This window comes from Sturnus vulgaris, chromosome 6 (genome assembly GCF_052056855.1).
Source record: "Sturnus vulgaris isolate bStuVul1 chromosome 6, bStuVul1.hap1, whole genome shotgun sequence".
Classification (NCBI taxonomy): domain Eukaryota; kingdom Metazoa; phylum Chordata; class Aves; order Passeriformes; family Sturnidae; genus Sturnus; species Sturnus vulgaris.
This window is the reverse complement of record NC_142248.1, coordinates 3,491,156-3,505,608: the sequence shown is the minus strand read 5'-3', so window position 1 is coordinate 3,505,608 and position 14,453 is coordinate 3,491,156. Positions and strand designations below refer to the sequence as shown.

The following is a 14,453-nucleotide window of genomic DNA, read 5'->3' as shown; positions in this document are numbered from 1 at the left end:
AAAAACAAACAACAAAACAAGCCCCCTCCCAAAACCTACATGATGAACAATCCATCAACCTCTCAAAAAAAAGTTGAGGCAACAAAGTGATACAATCATAGCTTCAGCCTAGTCCAAAAACTCACCTTAGACCTGAACTATACCTTTGCTCTACAATTATGTGCTTTGCTGCTTTCTGTTAAAAAAAGTACTTGTTAACAAAATCTCTGTAGTTCTTAGTGAGTTTAGTTTTAAAGGTTTATCAGGAAGGTTACATGTGAATTGCTTTTCTCCTGTCCCATCTCTCTTCACATCTATAAATAACGCTTGACACGTCCATGCCACTTTAAGTATTGACTCACTTTGCTTTGGGTTGTATGATGCCTAATTTTTACAGTTATATTAATACATTTTTATTAAGTTTTAATCTAAAGCTGCATGTTTAATGGACAGTTAGGAGGTTTTAGTCTACTAGACCCCTTTGTTATTTGTTTCTTTGGGTGCCACTGCACACTAGGTGCTCTGGATGTGTATTATGAAGGGGAGTTGTTTTGCTCCTTGTCCACATGGGGAGTAGTGATACAGTCCCAGCAGACAGAAGGTGACAGAGGAAAGCTAACTCGCTGTTAGGGACTGAATGTTTTCTTTAGGATCTGCAAGAGCTTGGAACTGCATCCAGATATCCACAAGTGTGACCTTCCTCCCTGGCCAAAGAGATGGAGCTGGTACCTGGTGTGCCCAGAGCTCTCCTGGGAGCAGCAGTGGTCACTGGAGGCTGGCAGTGCCACCTCTGAGCAGGAATGGAGGGAGGCAGGCAGTGAGCTAGAGACTGTGGTTCTGTAGTGGGGGAGGGAGTGGGTTGAGCTTTCTCCAAACAAAATAACCTGAAATTCCCTCTCTGAAGTCCTGGTTGAATCACCCAGTAATGGAAAAAGTCAACATATCAATGACTCCAGACAGGTGTTTGTGTCATCATTCAGCTCTTCTGGCAGACTGTCACACCCTGGGCAGGATGCAGTGCTGAAAGGGCACATTGCTGTGGGCCAGAGCTGGGGATGGCAGGGACAGTCACAAGGAGGACTTGAGCTTTGCCTCAACTTTGTTTGTTCTTTTGTCTTTGCAGCGGCTCCAGAGTGAACTCCCACTAACCCCTGAGCAGCTGGAGACTGTTTTTGACAGCTTGGAACAGAATAATAAAGGATACCTGACACCTGTGGAGTTCAGCATGGGTCTAGGTAAGGACTGCACAGAGGCAGAGGAAGGAAAAAGCCCACCTGTGACGGGATGTTTTTTGTTGGTGAGAAAGAAAGCGCAGTGGTTTTGCTATGCAGGACGATGCTCCATTCTCATGTAAGCATCATTGGATTGGGTGGGTGTGTATCCGACTTCTGGAGTCCTTGTGCTGCCTTCTCCCACAACTGTTCCCTGTTTACTTGGAAAAGCCAGCCCAGAGCATCTCCTGCTGGAGAGGGTACATGCAGCAAACTGTGCCTGGCTATCTGATCACCTGTTCATCTGCACACAAATATGCCTCTTGGCAAACTGTCCCCAGCTGGTAGCAGTGCTGTTCAAGGGCATTAGCAGGAGTCTTGTTGGAAGGCTAGAACACCGGCAAATAAGCCTTTGGTCAAGGATTAGCACTCTCCTACTGTTTGGAAAAGACAGCAGTAAGAAGGCAGCAGAGTCCTCACCCAGCAGCACAGGTGCTCATCTGCCTTGTCAGAAAATCTCACCTGTCTCAAAATATCTGCACCTGTGGCAGCACCTTCCTTGGATATGCAGAGGTGTTAAGTGGATCAGGTCAAAGCAAGTGAACACAGGTGGTCCAGGGTTTTCAGAAGTGATGGAACAGGCTCCTGAATTTTGCTGTCCTGTTGTCTCAGATTGTGTTTGCTCCTGGCTTTCTCACAACTTGGGAGGGAGAGCTTTTTAATGCTGTAATTTGAAAGGTTAGAAACAGCCACCGTGAGAGGAGAAGTTGCAAAGATTTCGTCCAAACAAACCCAGCAAACTGTGTCTTGGGTCAGCCTGTACAGGGACTGTTTTATCCCACTGAGCCTGCTGACTACACCTATTCCTGCCCTGTGCCTCTGTCCTTGATGTCTGCTTCCACTTCTTTGGCAGAAACAGGAGTTCTGTTGGGAGTGGGGGCTTTCCAGTCCAGCACTATATGTAGCAGGTGAATGGGCACCATTTGGGCACACTGGCATCCACAGTGCCCTCTGTGTTGTGACTTGGTTACTCCCAAATCTCATCCTATGAGGCATTTGTCCCATGGGCACAGGCTCAGAGGGGCATCACGAGGGCATCTGCCTCAGTGCCATTGCTGGGAGAGGTAGGCAAGTTTTCTCTTTGTGTCAGGAACTACCACCCTGTGTTGGCAGCCTGGCTCTATGGCACTTGATTCAGTCTAGGCAAAACACTTGATTTCTGCATCTCTTTTCTTTATGGTTATTCTTTGTGTCTGGCATTACCGAAATCCTTTTCAGACTTTGCCCCTAACTCAAGAGTTTGGCCTGGCTGTCTTATGGAGTGTGCAGGAGCAAATCAAGGAAAAGCAGTTCAAGCTGCAATCAAGTCTGCTTCTTGAGAGGGCTGCTTGCTCCTTCTAGGATATCAAAACAATCTTCAGCTCATTCTCTACCTCAATTTTCCCATCTCCATCTCAATTTTCCCATCTGTAAAAGAGAGATAATGAGACATAATGACCCTTTCTCAAAAGCAGACATCAAAAGTGCCTAATCTAGATCATTCTCCTTAATTAACTGTCTGATCATCAGGTTTGAACTAAGTAGGGCCTGGACCTCCACATTGCAAGTATTTTTACAGCACATTTTAAGAGCGGGAGAGAAGCAGCTAAATTCTGGAGGTAAGAAAAAGTAAAATGGAGTCCTTTGAAGTATAATAACGATGGATATTTTTCCTCTTAGTGTAGCTTCATGTTCTCATCTGTGCTCTGTGAACATCCTTGACTCCTGGTCTTGTAGTTGGGATGTCAGTTCTGCCTTTTGAACCAAGCAGATGTATTTTGGAAAGGATGAGTAACTGCTGCTGAAGGCCTGACCTCTGTATACAGATGAGAGGCTGTGTTTTGGATAGGATTGCTCGATTTGTTTCTTTGAGAAGGATTTGTTCCCAGCACCGGTATTTGTCACATGCCTTGCATAGCAGGAGGTTCTCGTGGCGTTAGCGTCTCGGCAGGAAACAGAATCCAGATAACTGGAAGCCATCTGTACGTGGGACGGGGCAGGAGGAGGTGCTTGGAGGGCGAGTTCCTTCTGTTCTATACACAATGCTAGCAAGAGGCAGTCCTTGTTGTGCACGGCTTGACTGAGAACAGAGGGAGCACAGGAGGAGGGAGGGCTGACGAGCCCCTCCTCTCCGTGTTTTAAGCCGAGGCACTGCAGCATGGAGCCATTGGGGGCCGGGCACACGGTCCGGGACAGAGTGTGCGGGATCAGTGGCGCTGTGCGAGCGCTGTGAGCTCATTGCACGCTTCCCGTGCTGGCAGCACCGGGCCGTGGGTGGCGGCTCGTCTGCACACACGTGAGCGGAGCCCTGGCAGCCTGTGCCGGGCTGGGAGCCAGCTGCGGCCCCAGCGCTGCGGAGCGGACACTGACATCACTCGGGACTCTTCACTCACCAGGAGCTGCATCCTTCAGCAGCAGCATGCACCAGGCTTCTCCTGGAGCTCTGCCAGGCTGCCATGTAAATGGCAGCTTACTCAGTGACATCCAATTTGACTTTATTTATTCTTCTTCTCTTCACCTTCCGCCAGGAAAGTTAATAGGGATTGAGCTGTGTCAAGGGGCTGGGAGAATGGATCACTCCAGACATGAGGAGACCTTTGAATCAGGCTGGTCAGATGACTTGGACCCTGCAGATGATGATGATGAAGAGAAACGATTCTGTTCCATGATGGAGCAGCTTGGAGCAGCCCAGTTGTTTGAAGAGTAAGTAGGGGAGTTGTATGGCATTGCTTCTACCCTGTTTTGATCTTGCAATACCAAAACTTCAAAGTACCAGAAAAAGACCAAAAAGGTGAACCAACCTGCTTGTTCTCTGAAGCACTGCTTGGGCTCTCTGTACTGCTGCCTTGGATTTTCATATGCTTGGTAGCAAATGCAGTGTGGTCTGGGTTTTCTCATCAGGTACCAATTACTTTTAGCTCAGTGCTTTTCAGAATTTCCAAAATTCGAGTTCATAACATAGCTGTAAAATGGAACAGCTGGTGGCATACAAGTCCAGCACAGGCAGCAAATGAAAAGAAGCATGTGAGGGTTAGATGAGGTAAGGAGGATGAGAGCTCTCTGTTCCAAAATGGTGTGTGACTGTTCACATACTTTCAGACCAAAAGTTCTGAGAGTCTCTTAAGGATCTGTGTTCGAGGAGCTGCTCGGGACTGTGCTGACCTTGAAGAGTGTGAAAGGCTAAACTGGACAAAGGGCTGCTCCTTTGAGCCTTGAAACTTGGTATTAATGCCCTTGCCTGTAGCCCCAGTAGAGTCTACTGGCCCCAGTGTCATCCAGCCTTTTTTTAGGCTTTCCAGCACGAGGCATTATGGATAACTGGTTCTTACTGATGCACACCTGCAAGGCCTGGGGTGCCCAACTGCATCTGTGGCTGTCCTTCTTTTCAGGCTTTGAACTCCAGCTGTGTTGCCATTTTGCAAGGAGCAGTCCAGGTTAGAAAAAGAGGTGGACGGGATTGGAGACAGATGCTGAGAGAGTGCTGGAGTTTGCTGCTTTCAGAAGCACATCTGTCACAAAACAGACTTTCCCCCCCTCATTTTCGTTGTGATGCAAAGCACCTGCGTATTTTAGTGATAAACAACTTATGTCTGGAAAAAAAAAACCTGGAAAGCTGTTATGCTTCAGAATACAGGCCAAAACAGACACTGAGAAAGGCCATATTACGATTCTGGGAAAACAGCCTACTGTTTATAACTCTGCTTTGAGAAGAAGTCCCAGAGTGGAATTGTCTTGTGTTTTATTTTGACCACTTACTGGCAGTTTTATGCAATGAGTTTAGTAGCTACTTCATGTCACATCTTTGTGCCAAAACAGCTGTTGTAAAGCAATAATATCAAACGGAAGCTAATTGGGGTGAGAGCAGGAATCTGAAATATTTTCATTGCTTTCTCTAGAAAGAAATGGTTTCATTTCCTAACAGGACTCAATATGTTCTTTTATTTCAAATATGAAGATTAGATGAAATGCTATAAGTTTTTAAACTTGAGACAGAAAAAGAAGGCTGTCATGCAATACTGGCAGAGGAAATCAAAAGCTTTTTGGTTGGTTTGTTTTGCTTCTGTGTTTCCCCAAAGAATACTAAGGGACACAAATGCATAGGCAAAGAAAAATAGCTGTTTGGATACTGACTATAGCTATAGTTATTCTGTATCTTTCAAGGCAGAAACACTTTTTTCCAAAGTGTTTCATGATAAAAAAAAAAAAATAAGAGTTCTTCTCTGGAAAGAAACATTAAGTGATATCTGCAGGCTTACAAGACACTTTAGGATTGAAGTTTTTAAGTGCTATGATCAAGTTGCAATGAATTAAATGTCAAAACAGTGTAATCATTATTGCAGGTTTGAAAAAAGACGTCTTTGCTTTTCCAGGGCTTCCTCCATTGTTATCCTGTGACACTTGAGCAAATTTGCATCTTTTTTTATGCCTCGGTTTCCAAACCTGTAAAAAAATAAGGAGGACTGTAGCAGCCACCAGTACAGTCTGAGTGTAAGAAAATCACCAATGATGTGTGATGCTTGCTGAACTCTGTGCTGTAACAGTTTGACCATAACACACAGCAAATTTGCTGGATATTCATTTCTCCAAGTCTTGATGTAGACAACCTAATACGTGATTGATGAATACTTGGAAAAGCAATCATTCCGTGTTTGCTTCCTAGATTATTTTTCTTTTCTTCTTTCAGATGACTTCCTTTATTTTGACCTCACAATAGATCCCGCTCCATTGCATGCTCTGCCACTGTCCAGTTTCCCTTTCTGCTGTAATGGTGTAACAGAGATCATCACAGGAGGATGGCAGCTTATCCTGAGTGCATGTTGGAGTTGGAATAGCACTCCATAAGATGATGACACAGTTAAACTCTTTTGCTTTCCTTCTCTCTTGTGTGCTTGCTCCAGCCCACGTGAGATTCGGGAACTCTGGGCTCGCCTACGAAAGGAGCGTCCGGAGCTCTTATCCAATTTGGAAGAGTTTCTGTTGCGTGTTTCATCGTATATAAAGGAGGTGAATCATGAGAAGGAGTCTATGGAGCAAGCCTTGAAGAGGTAAGGAGAACATCATGGCCATTTGCTGCCAGGAGCCAGTTCATGCTTGGATCCTGCCTCAGATGCAAGGAGAGACTGGGTTTACAGGATGCACCAGTGAAAAAGATATTTTTTGTTGTAATAAAATGACTCTGTCTTGGTCTGTTCCCATGGGTTTGCTCTGCAGTGCTCACCCATAGCATTCAGTCTGGTTAAAATCCCACTCAGTGCCACATAGCTGTTAGTAGGAATCTATTTCCATGCTCCTCTTTCCTTTCTGTAGTCTCTTTTTCTCTCTTGACCTCAGTGTACCTGTGTTTTGCAGGAAGGAGTCAGATCATGATCGAGAAGTCAGATGCCTTTATGAAGAAATGGAACAACAGATCAAAGCAGAAAGGGAGAAGCTGGTCTGCCAGGTACCTTCTCTCTCTGTCTTGGCTTGAGAGCAACCTTCCTTTGTTCTGAAATAGAGGTGGTAGCTTGTCTGGCCAAGGAACAGCTCTTACTGTGCTGGGTGTTGTGCAAAGCTGCGTGTCTTTACCTCTGTAGGAAGCACTGAGGCATGACAGGAGTAACCTGCTCCAGAAGGAACTGCACAACAAAGAGCAGGAGCTGGAGAAAATCCTCTACCGCCAGAAGAAGGTAATGGCATCCAAATCCTTTCTAACAAAGCACATCCCCCTCTGCTGTCTTTCTGCTCTCAGGCGTTTTCTGATGGAAAATGGTGTTCAGATGCTGAGGGTTTGGCACTAGATAACTTGGCTCTAGCTAGTGAAGTCCTCTCCTGTCTTTGAAGGTGTTGAGATGGTTTGTCTTCAGCTGTAATGCCGTTCTGTGAATGTTTTGTTACCTGCTTTGTGTTCTCTTGGCACAATCTTCCCATCAATTTTACAACGCTGGCAAGGAAGATGGGGTAAAAATTTGATGGTTGTGAGTTTGAAGCTTTTTGTGGTGTGTAAGGAAGGCGTGTATGGACGTAACAGAGCCAGATTTCTCTAGTTTTTGTATGCTGGCTACTCCAAAATGACCCGGAGTGAACAGCTCTGTGACACTTAGGTACATATTTTTATACTTGCATTGGGCACTTGATGACATACTGATTAATCAGTCACATAAAAGATCAAAGCACAAGCTTTCCTTTAGCCTGCCATCCCTGGCATGGACATTTGTATGGGATGGTCCATTCCAGATTGCTTTTTCCTTGGTGTCTGAAGAACTGAGATATGACCCCCCACAGAAACAAGTCATGGCAGGTACCTGCAAGATGCTGGAGACTGGGGGTATTCCCAGATGGTTACCTAGCTGTGATGTGGAAGAAACTTCTCTGGAATCACCAGCTCATTGTCCAGCAGCTGGAAAAGCCAGCATAACTGAGGTGCTGTCAGGAAGGATATTGAGAATAAGATAGAGGACGTGTTTTTTCTGCTGCCCACATCTTTGATGTGCCTCAGTGTGTACAGTTCAGGTCTCCTCTAATTCCACTGTCTTTCTTGAGTATGAAGGTACAGAGTGCTGATACTAAGAAAATGGAAAATTTGCCTTAGGAAGAGAAACCAGGAAAGTCTAGACTTTTAGGCTTTGGAGAGAAGGAGATTGGGGGAAGCTACATGTGAGCTTTATGAGCTCAGAAAAGTGATGGATAAGGTCCACACAAAACTGTTATTCCCCAAGTCCTGTAACAGCAAAGGTGAGGGACACTCAGTGAGACCAGTATGAATTTTATTTAGAAGAACGCAGAGATTAGTGCTGGACTTCTAGCCCCAAGAGGCAGGCAATATCAGCAGTAAAAAATGAATTGGACAAACAAATGGACAACAGGCTTGTAAATATTCATTAAAAGGAATAGTCAGAGATGTGGTCTTTAGCACCTCTAGTCCAGGGATCATAGATGGAAAGGGTATATGAGGGGAATGGACCATAGTTAGGAGCTCAGGCCTGCTTTTCCTAGGTAGCATCTCTTGCTGAGGGTCAGGGCAGAATACTTGGGCTGCATGGGCACTTACTTTTGTTACTCAAATAGTCAGTTCTGGTGCTCCTAACTCTGAGGCTTGTGCTGAGCTGTGTGGATAACCGGGTCCCTCTTGTGGCCTCAGACCAGTACTGTGATGGTGCTGTTCCACAGCACCGCTTCCAAGGACAGACCTCATAAACTGGAGAGTTGTGTGTGATGGAGGTTTCTGAGGGAGGGGCAGGTGTGCTTTATTTAAAGCTGGCTCCTTGGCTTATTGAAAGATCTGAAGGCTGTAACCAGAGGTTGCTGGTTTTCAGTCTAAACTCCACTGCTCAGCACACGTAGTCATGCTGAAATATTCTCCAGTGTCCACAGGACTGCAGGACTCCAGGCAAAGCTGGGTGTGGCTTGCCCTTCCAGCCTCAGTGAGGAGAGAGGTGAGACTTTTGTTTCAAGGAACCTAGGGGAGATCAGATCTATTAATTCCTGATCTTGACACTTGTGCACTGACAGAGAGGAGGGTAGCAAGAAAAAAAAGCATTTTATATTTTGCCATGGTACGGTGCTTTATTTTTCTTTTGCGAGGGGGAGAAAGTAGGCTGAGAGAAAAGGCAAGCTGAAGGTATAAATGTGGAGGCTGACTGCCACCTGCTACCCTGATCAGACCTGATTCCTGGTGTTTCTCTCTAGTTATAAACACGGATTGCATGCTTTTATTTTGGGCTGTAGGCTCTCAGATGGGTACTGCAGTTTCTGTGTAGCACCAGCTTCAGCAGAGGGCCCTGGTTAGTTGGTGGGACATGCTGGATACTGCAGTGTCGCTATGATCCCTCTTGGAATGTCCTACTTGTCATCTGAGATGGGGGCAGTTTTGGGGCTGCATCTGTCTGTGACTCTTTCCCAGACTATGCCAGCCATTTACAAGGAATTGAGTTGCTGGCTGAGTACATTGCAACAGGCTTTGAATTGCCCAAATCAGGCTTGTTGGTTGTGCTGGGGGCTTGTACTGCCTAGAGAGCAGCTGTGCCCTGGTGGAATTTAAATGGCATGGCTAGCCCAAGGTCCTGTCTCTAGCAGTAGTAAAGACCACCCACTTTGCAGGTGTAGTGTGAGATGCTCCTAGCACCTCAATACATCCTCCTTTCAGCTGCCATGGGCTCAGGAAGCCCCTAAACTAGAGGATGCATTTCAACAACTCTGCTTAATAAGTCCTGACAGACACAACCCTGCTTCCACCCAAATTTTTCCAGTCCTTTGACCCCCATTTGCTCTCTGATTCCTACAATGCCTGACAGCATCAGGCTCATCATGCTGCCTGAAGCACTTCCTCAGCTGTGCCTAATTGCATTGCTTGGTTCTCCAGTGCTGGCATGATGAGAGACAGTTCCTTCCAGTTCACCCTTCTGCCTCATTGCTTACATCTGCTTTTCCAGCTTGTTTTACAGTTGTGATTGTAGTACAAAACCCTTCCTCTGTGTTTAACCCCTCCTCCTCCTCTCCCATTGCAGCTGGAACATCAGCTACAGTCGCTGAACTCGGAGCAGCTGGAGACCCGTGTGCAGAACGAAAGGCTCCGGCACCTGAATGAAAACCTGCTGGAAGAGCTGGAGAAAAGCAAATGGGAGCTAGAGGCAGTGAAGGGGCAATTGCAGAAGCTCCAGAAAGAGGCTCAGCTTGAGCAAGAGCAGAAGGACAGGTGGGAAAAAAACAGGAAAGGAGGGGTGTTAGGGCAAAGACATGGACAGAGAAGGAAAGGTGGGCCAGCAGTTAAAGAATAAGTATCTATAGTTAGGAGCCTTGGTCTCATTAGAAGATTGGCTGTCTCTTTCTGAGGAAAAGAAGAAACATCCTAATGGTCTTATGGGCCTAAACAGAGAGTGATATTGCTACCTCTTGCCTACCTTTTGTGAGAAATTAATATGTTCTAGAAAATCAGTACAAAAATACAGATGTTCCTCAGCCTAAAGGAGTCTTCTCCACGTACTTTCCAGTTAACCATCCCCTCTATAATGCTTTTTTTAAAGATCCTCTTCTAATCAATTCTGTTCCCATTTCTGGGTTAAATCTAATAATACCTATATAAAACATTGAGAGGTTTCAGATTCAGAAGGCAGTGAACATCCTTCCCATTTCTAGCAGCTGAGGAAGTGGAGAGGATGAGTTGCCTGCTCTCATGTTGGAGGTGAGCAGAAGAGCACTGGTACAACCCAACCATCCCTGAGCCCAGAACAGTGCTGCTTCCTCAGAATTCTCCTAGCATAAGGCAGGCCCTTGTCTTTGAGAATACCATGAGTGCCCCTGAGAGAGAAATGTTTGTATTTTCTCTCCCATTAATTTATTTCCCCTTATTTTAAATACCTTTTGCCCAGGGATGTGTTTAGAGTCTCCAAGAACATGCAGAAAGAGAAACAAAGCCTCCTTCGGCAGCTGGAGCTCCTCAGGTGAGAACTGATGTAGGCTGGAGGGAAACACTAAGCTCTTGTGCCTGTAAAGGGCTGAGGTTTCAGCACTGTGCTCATTTCTCCCATGGAAAGCTACAGGATTGTATTCAAGCAGTGTTTAGACTCTTCTTGTTTTTCTAGGTCCAGACAGAGTTGTGCCAGCTCTGGCACATTGCAGGCTATGTTATTTCACGGGGTAATCCCTCCTCTGGAGGAATTTAGTCTTTCCTGCTGGCTAAGGCAACCATGTAGAGCCCATGACCTTGGCTGGGATACATGGAAATCCCAACATGTCTGGCTATAAACAACATCTTTATCTCTGTTCCCAAGCTCTTTTTCTGTTCTCACTTTCAAATGTTGGGGTTTATTTAATTTTTGACAAGCATCTCATCGTGTCTTTCCTGTGTCTTCCTTTGGAGCAGAGAAATGAACAAGAAACTTCGAGATGAGCGAGATGCTTTTGAAGCCAAGAAGCTGGTTAGTCTAAGAAAGAAAACCTTAATTCCCAACCGCCCTCCTTTCATCTGCTGCTGTTGCTGTCACCACTCGGGGGCCTGTCACTTCCACGGGGGACAATGACAAGAGCTCTCAGGGCCTGGAGTTGTGCTTGATACAGACTTTGCAGCACCTCTGTGTCCATGCTGGAGGCAAGCTCTGCTGGTTGCTGCTGCCAGCTGCCTGGGTTTAACCCAAGGCACCCTGGCTGGGGACTGTCACACAGCCCTGTGCAGGGCTGCAGTGGGTGCTGCCTGCTGCACATGTGGGTCTGTGTGTTGTGCCAGGCACTGGGCACATGTAAGGAGGGGAGAGAAGATGGATGCATCCTGGAGCTGGGTGGCGAGGAAGAAGATGGATTCTCAGATGTGCTGCTGGCTGACTGGGCGTGGAGTGGCACAGGAAGGTTTTGGAGTTTTTCTGACCCCCTGAGTTTGTAGCAGATGTTTTCAGAGGTTCCTCTTGGGAGCTTCCCATTCCTGAGAACTCTGCTGGGTGCAGCAGTGAGCCTTGTATCAGAGAATTAGGAGAAAGCAGGATCTCTCATCTGGAACTGCCAATCTCTGGCCTTTCCCAGTCGCCAAGATAAGCACAGATATGTGGTCTATTTTTAATTCTTAATATTTTTTCATTTAAAAGTTTTTGTGTTCCCAAATGTCACTTACACGGCTGCTCTGCCCTCTTAGACCCATCTCTGCCATCATGTCTTTGCCTGCTCTGCCATCATGCTCCACCTGAAGATCTGGAAGTAGGTGACGTGCAGAGAGGAAAGGCTGTGAGAGCCTTTCTGACTGGTGTGTAAAGGACTCTGGAAGAAAACTTAGGGGTTGTGCCCATATAGGAGACAAAATGCCCAGCTCAATCCAGAGGTTCTCCAGGTGGAGAGCTCCTGGAGAGCTTTATTGGTAGAAAAGAATGTCTATAACAATTTTGGATAGAGGTGAGGTATGTGTGTTTCTAAAATCTGGAAGATTTTTTTTCTTCAATCTTCATTTTTAAAGCTGCTAACTACGTGGATATACACTAGAGCTTCCTGCTCCCTCTTGGAAAAGCCATAAACACAGTCATTCTGTAGCAGAGTCCAGTGCAAGCAGGCAAAGAAAATGGGCTCTCCTCTTTCCATGTGTTGTGCTTCATAAGCTTGTGGGTTCCTATGGGTGGGCAGGTGGCCTGTGGAGACCACAGCTCAGGTATGTACCTCTGTGTGTGCAAAGCTTGTCTGCTTCTCCTCTATTCTTTTCTCCTGCTCCCTTGCTAAGAGCTGCTGCTGCAGGTGGACCCAAGAGAGAGCCCAGCAGAGAGAGTCACAGCACAGAGGGGCTGCTTTCTCCCTTCTTCCAGCACTGGCAGTAGGGAATGAGGCACAGGGTGAACTCCTCCCACCACCTTGCTCATGTGGCAAGGCTGTGTCTTGCTGGGCAGTTGAATCCTGTACTAGAATAAGGGTTTTTTTCCTTTGGCTGCTCTCATTTCAGTCCACAGGGAACCAGGGCTCCAAGGGCTTAGAGGGATGCTGCTATCATCATATGCATACCTGCAGAAGGTCTGCTCTCCAGCCTGTCTGTCTCACAGTAAGGGGGAGAGAAAATGGCACTACTTCCCTGCAGAAGCAAAAAGGAGAGTCCAGCCTACTGATGGGGATCCCTAGAGTGCAACACACTCTCTGCCAGAGACTATCAGTGCTTTTACAGGCTAAAAAGAAACCCAAGGCCTTAATACCCTCTCTTAGTGCTGGGAAGAGTTATTTCCATGAAATGAAGGTGTGGTGAACAGATGTTCTTTCATAGCAAAGATTTTGAAGTGGTTGGAAGGAGGAGTTGGGCTGTATGTGGCTGATAGCAACCCAGTCACTGCTCCTTTGCTCTTCTCAGTTCCCAGCTAGTACCTTGCTCTTCATAAGAGTTTTTGGCCTTGCCACGGTGGGCAGACCCTGGCCCCACTGCACTGTGGGGCACTCTCTTGTCCCAGGCAAGAGAGGCTGGGTCACAGATAGCAATATGTGGCTATTTCTGTCTGTGTGCAAACCACTAATGGGTATTTTTAAGACCCAGGGGTTGCAGGTTCAGTTTCACACCCATGACCCATCTGGCTATGGAGTTATGCTTGCATGCTTTATGTTGACAGAGCAAATTTCATGTCTGTTCATCGTGAAGAGTGTTTTGGTCCTTTGACTACATTTGACATGTATTTTCATTTCACTGGTAAACCAGAATCTTTCCCATTCAAAATGCTTGTACATGTGCTGTTGTGGAATCCTTGTCATCATGTTTTACACAGCTGTGATGTCACATCTGTCCCATTATCATCCTGGTGAAAAGCCAAATGTTACACAAAGCTGGCAGGCCAATAAAGCATGGCAGAACCAATGGCAAAACATGCCCCATTGTTCCTCCTTTCTTACCCAAGTACGTGCTCTGCAGGCTGTTCCCTCTCCAGGTAAGGTGGTGGCAGAGCAGATTGTGTGGGAGTCCTTTTGCTCCACGTGTGACTTGAGGGTTGCGACTCAGCTCCAGTGGCCTGTAACACAATTTCCTTCTTTCTGTTTGGCTAGAGGGTGCCCTTGAGTGAAGCTGCTCAAACACTGAGAACTTCCCCTTCTGTCCCTGCTGGAGAACCACGGTTGTCTTTACCAAGCCTGACTCTGTTGACTGGAGTGTTGTTATGCACTTGAGGGTCATTTGCCTTGGAAGATTTGCGCTCCACAATTGTGAGCCTCTCGGTGCTGGATTGTTTCTGTAGCTGGAGTCTCTCTTGAACATCAGTTTTACATGTGAAAAATGTTTTGGTTTTTTTACCCACAAAGTTCCCAGTTGGGTCAGGCCCTCTGTGGAGTCCAGAGTGTCTCCTTTTGTCCGACTGCATTGCATTAAAGGTGTTCTGGGAGTTCTGACCAACAGAACAGCTTCTTAATTTTTTCGCCTTTTAAGTAAGTCTTCAGTAAGAGTTATTGAAGAAATCATTTTTGTAGTCCTCCAGGCTGTGAAAAGCATAAAGGAAGGCCTGTCCAGAGCTGCCTGCAGGTGTTTGGTCAGTCCAAAACTGCTGTGAGAAGCAGATCTGGCAGACTGCAAACCCTTCTTCCTCCACCTTTCCCCCAGGAGTAGCTTGTAAGAATGTGTTGGAAATCCTCAGATTCACAGACTGAATACATCTCCCAGTGTTCATGGGCTATTCCCCCAGTGCTGATGTGATGGACACCTTTCCATGCTGTCTCTCACTTCACTTGTGTGTGTGGCCAGAGCAGTGACTCTGCTGGGAATGGCAAAGCTGCTGTATGGGGGGAAGAGGATTGGGAGGAGATGTTGTCCTGCTT

General features: G+C 46.4%; 1 protein-coding gene across 5 annotated transcripts in view; it reads left to right on the top strand.

Moving 5' to 3' along the window:
* Positions 1 to 14,453, top strand: part of CRACR2B (calcium release activated channel regulator 2B) — a 41,334-nt gene that overhangs the window by 15,139 nt on the left and 11,742 nt on the right. For 4 of the 5 annotated variants that reach the window (XR_015804382.1, XM_088166714.1, XM_088166716.1 and 1 more), the window contains 8 exons: positions 1,103 to 1,214; positions 3,758 to 3,932; positions 6,128 to 6,274; positions 6,579 to 6,669; positions 6,803 to 6,895; positions 9,713 to 9,900; positions 10,574 to 10,645; positions 11,068 to 11,122. Coding sequence is in view for 4 of the 5 variants with exons in the window: in XM_088166714.1 (XP_088022840.1) it covers positions 1,103 to 1,214; positions 3,758 to 3,932; positions 6,128 to 6,274; positions 6,579 to 6,669; positions 6,803 to 6,895; positions 9,713 to 9,900; positions 10,574 to 10,645; positions 11,068 to 11,122 (933 nt within the window). In the remaining variant the exon portion in view is untranslated. The remainder of the gene's footprint in view (positions 1 to 1,102; positions 1,215 to 3,757; positions 3,933 to 6,127; positions 6,275 to 6,578; positions 6,670 to 6,802; positions 6,896 to 9,712; positions 9,901 to 10,573; positions 10,646 to 11,067; positions 11,123 to 14,453) is intronic. The other variant, XM_088166715.1, reaches the window with a different exon arrangement.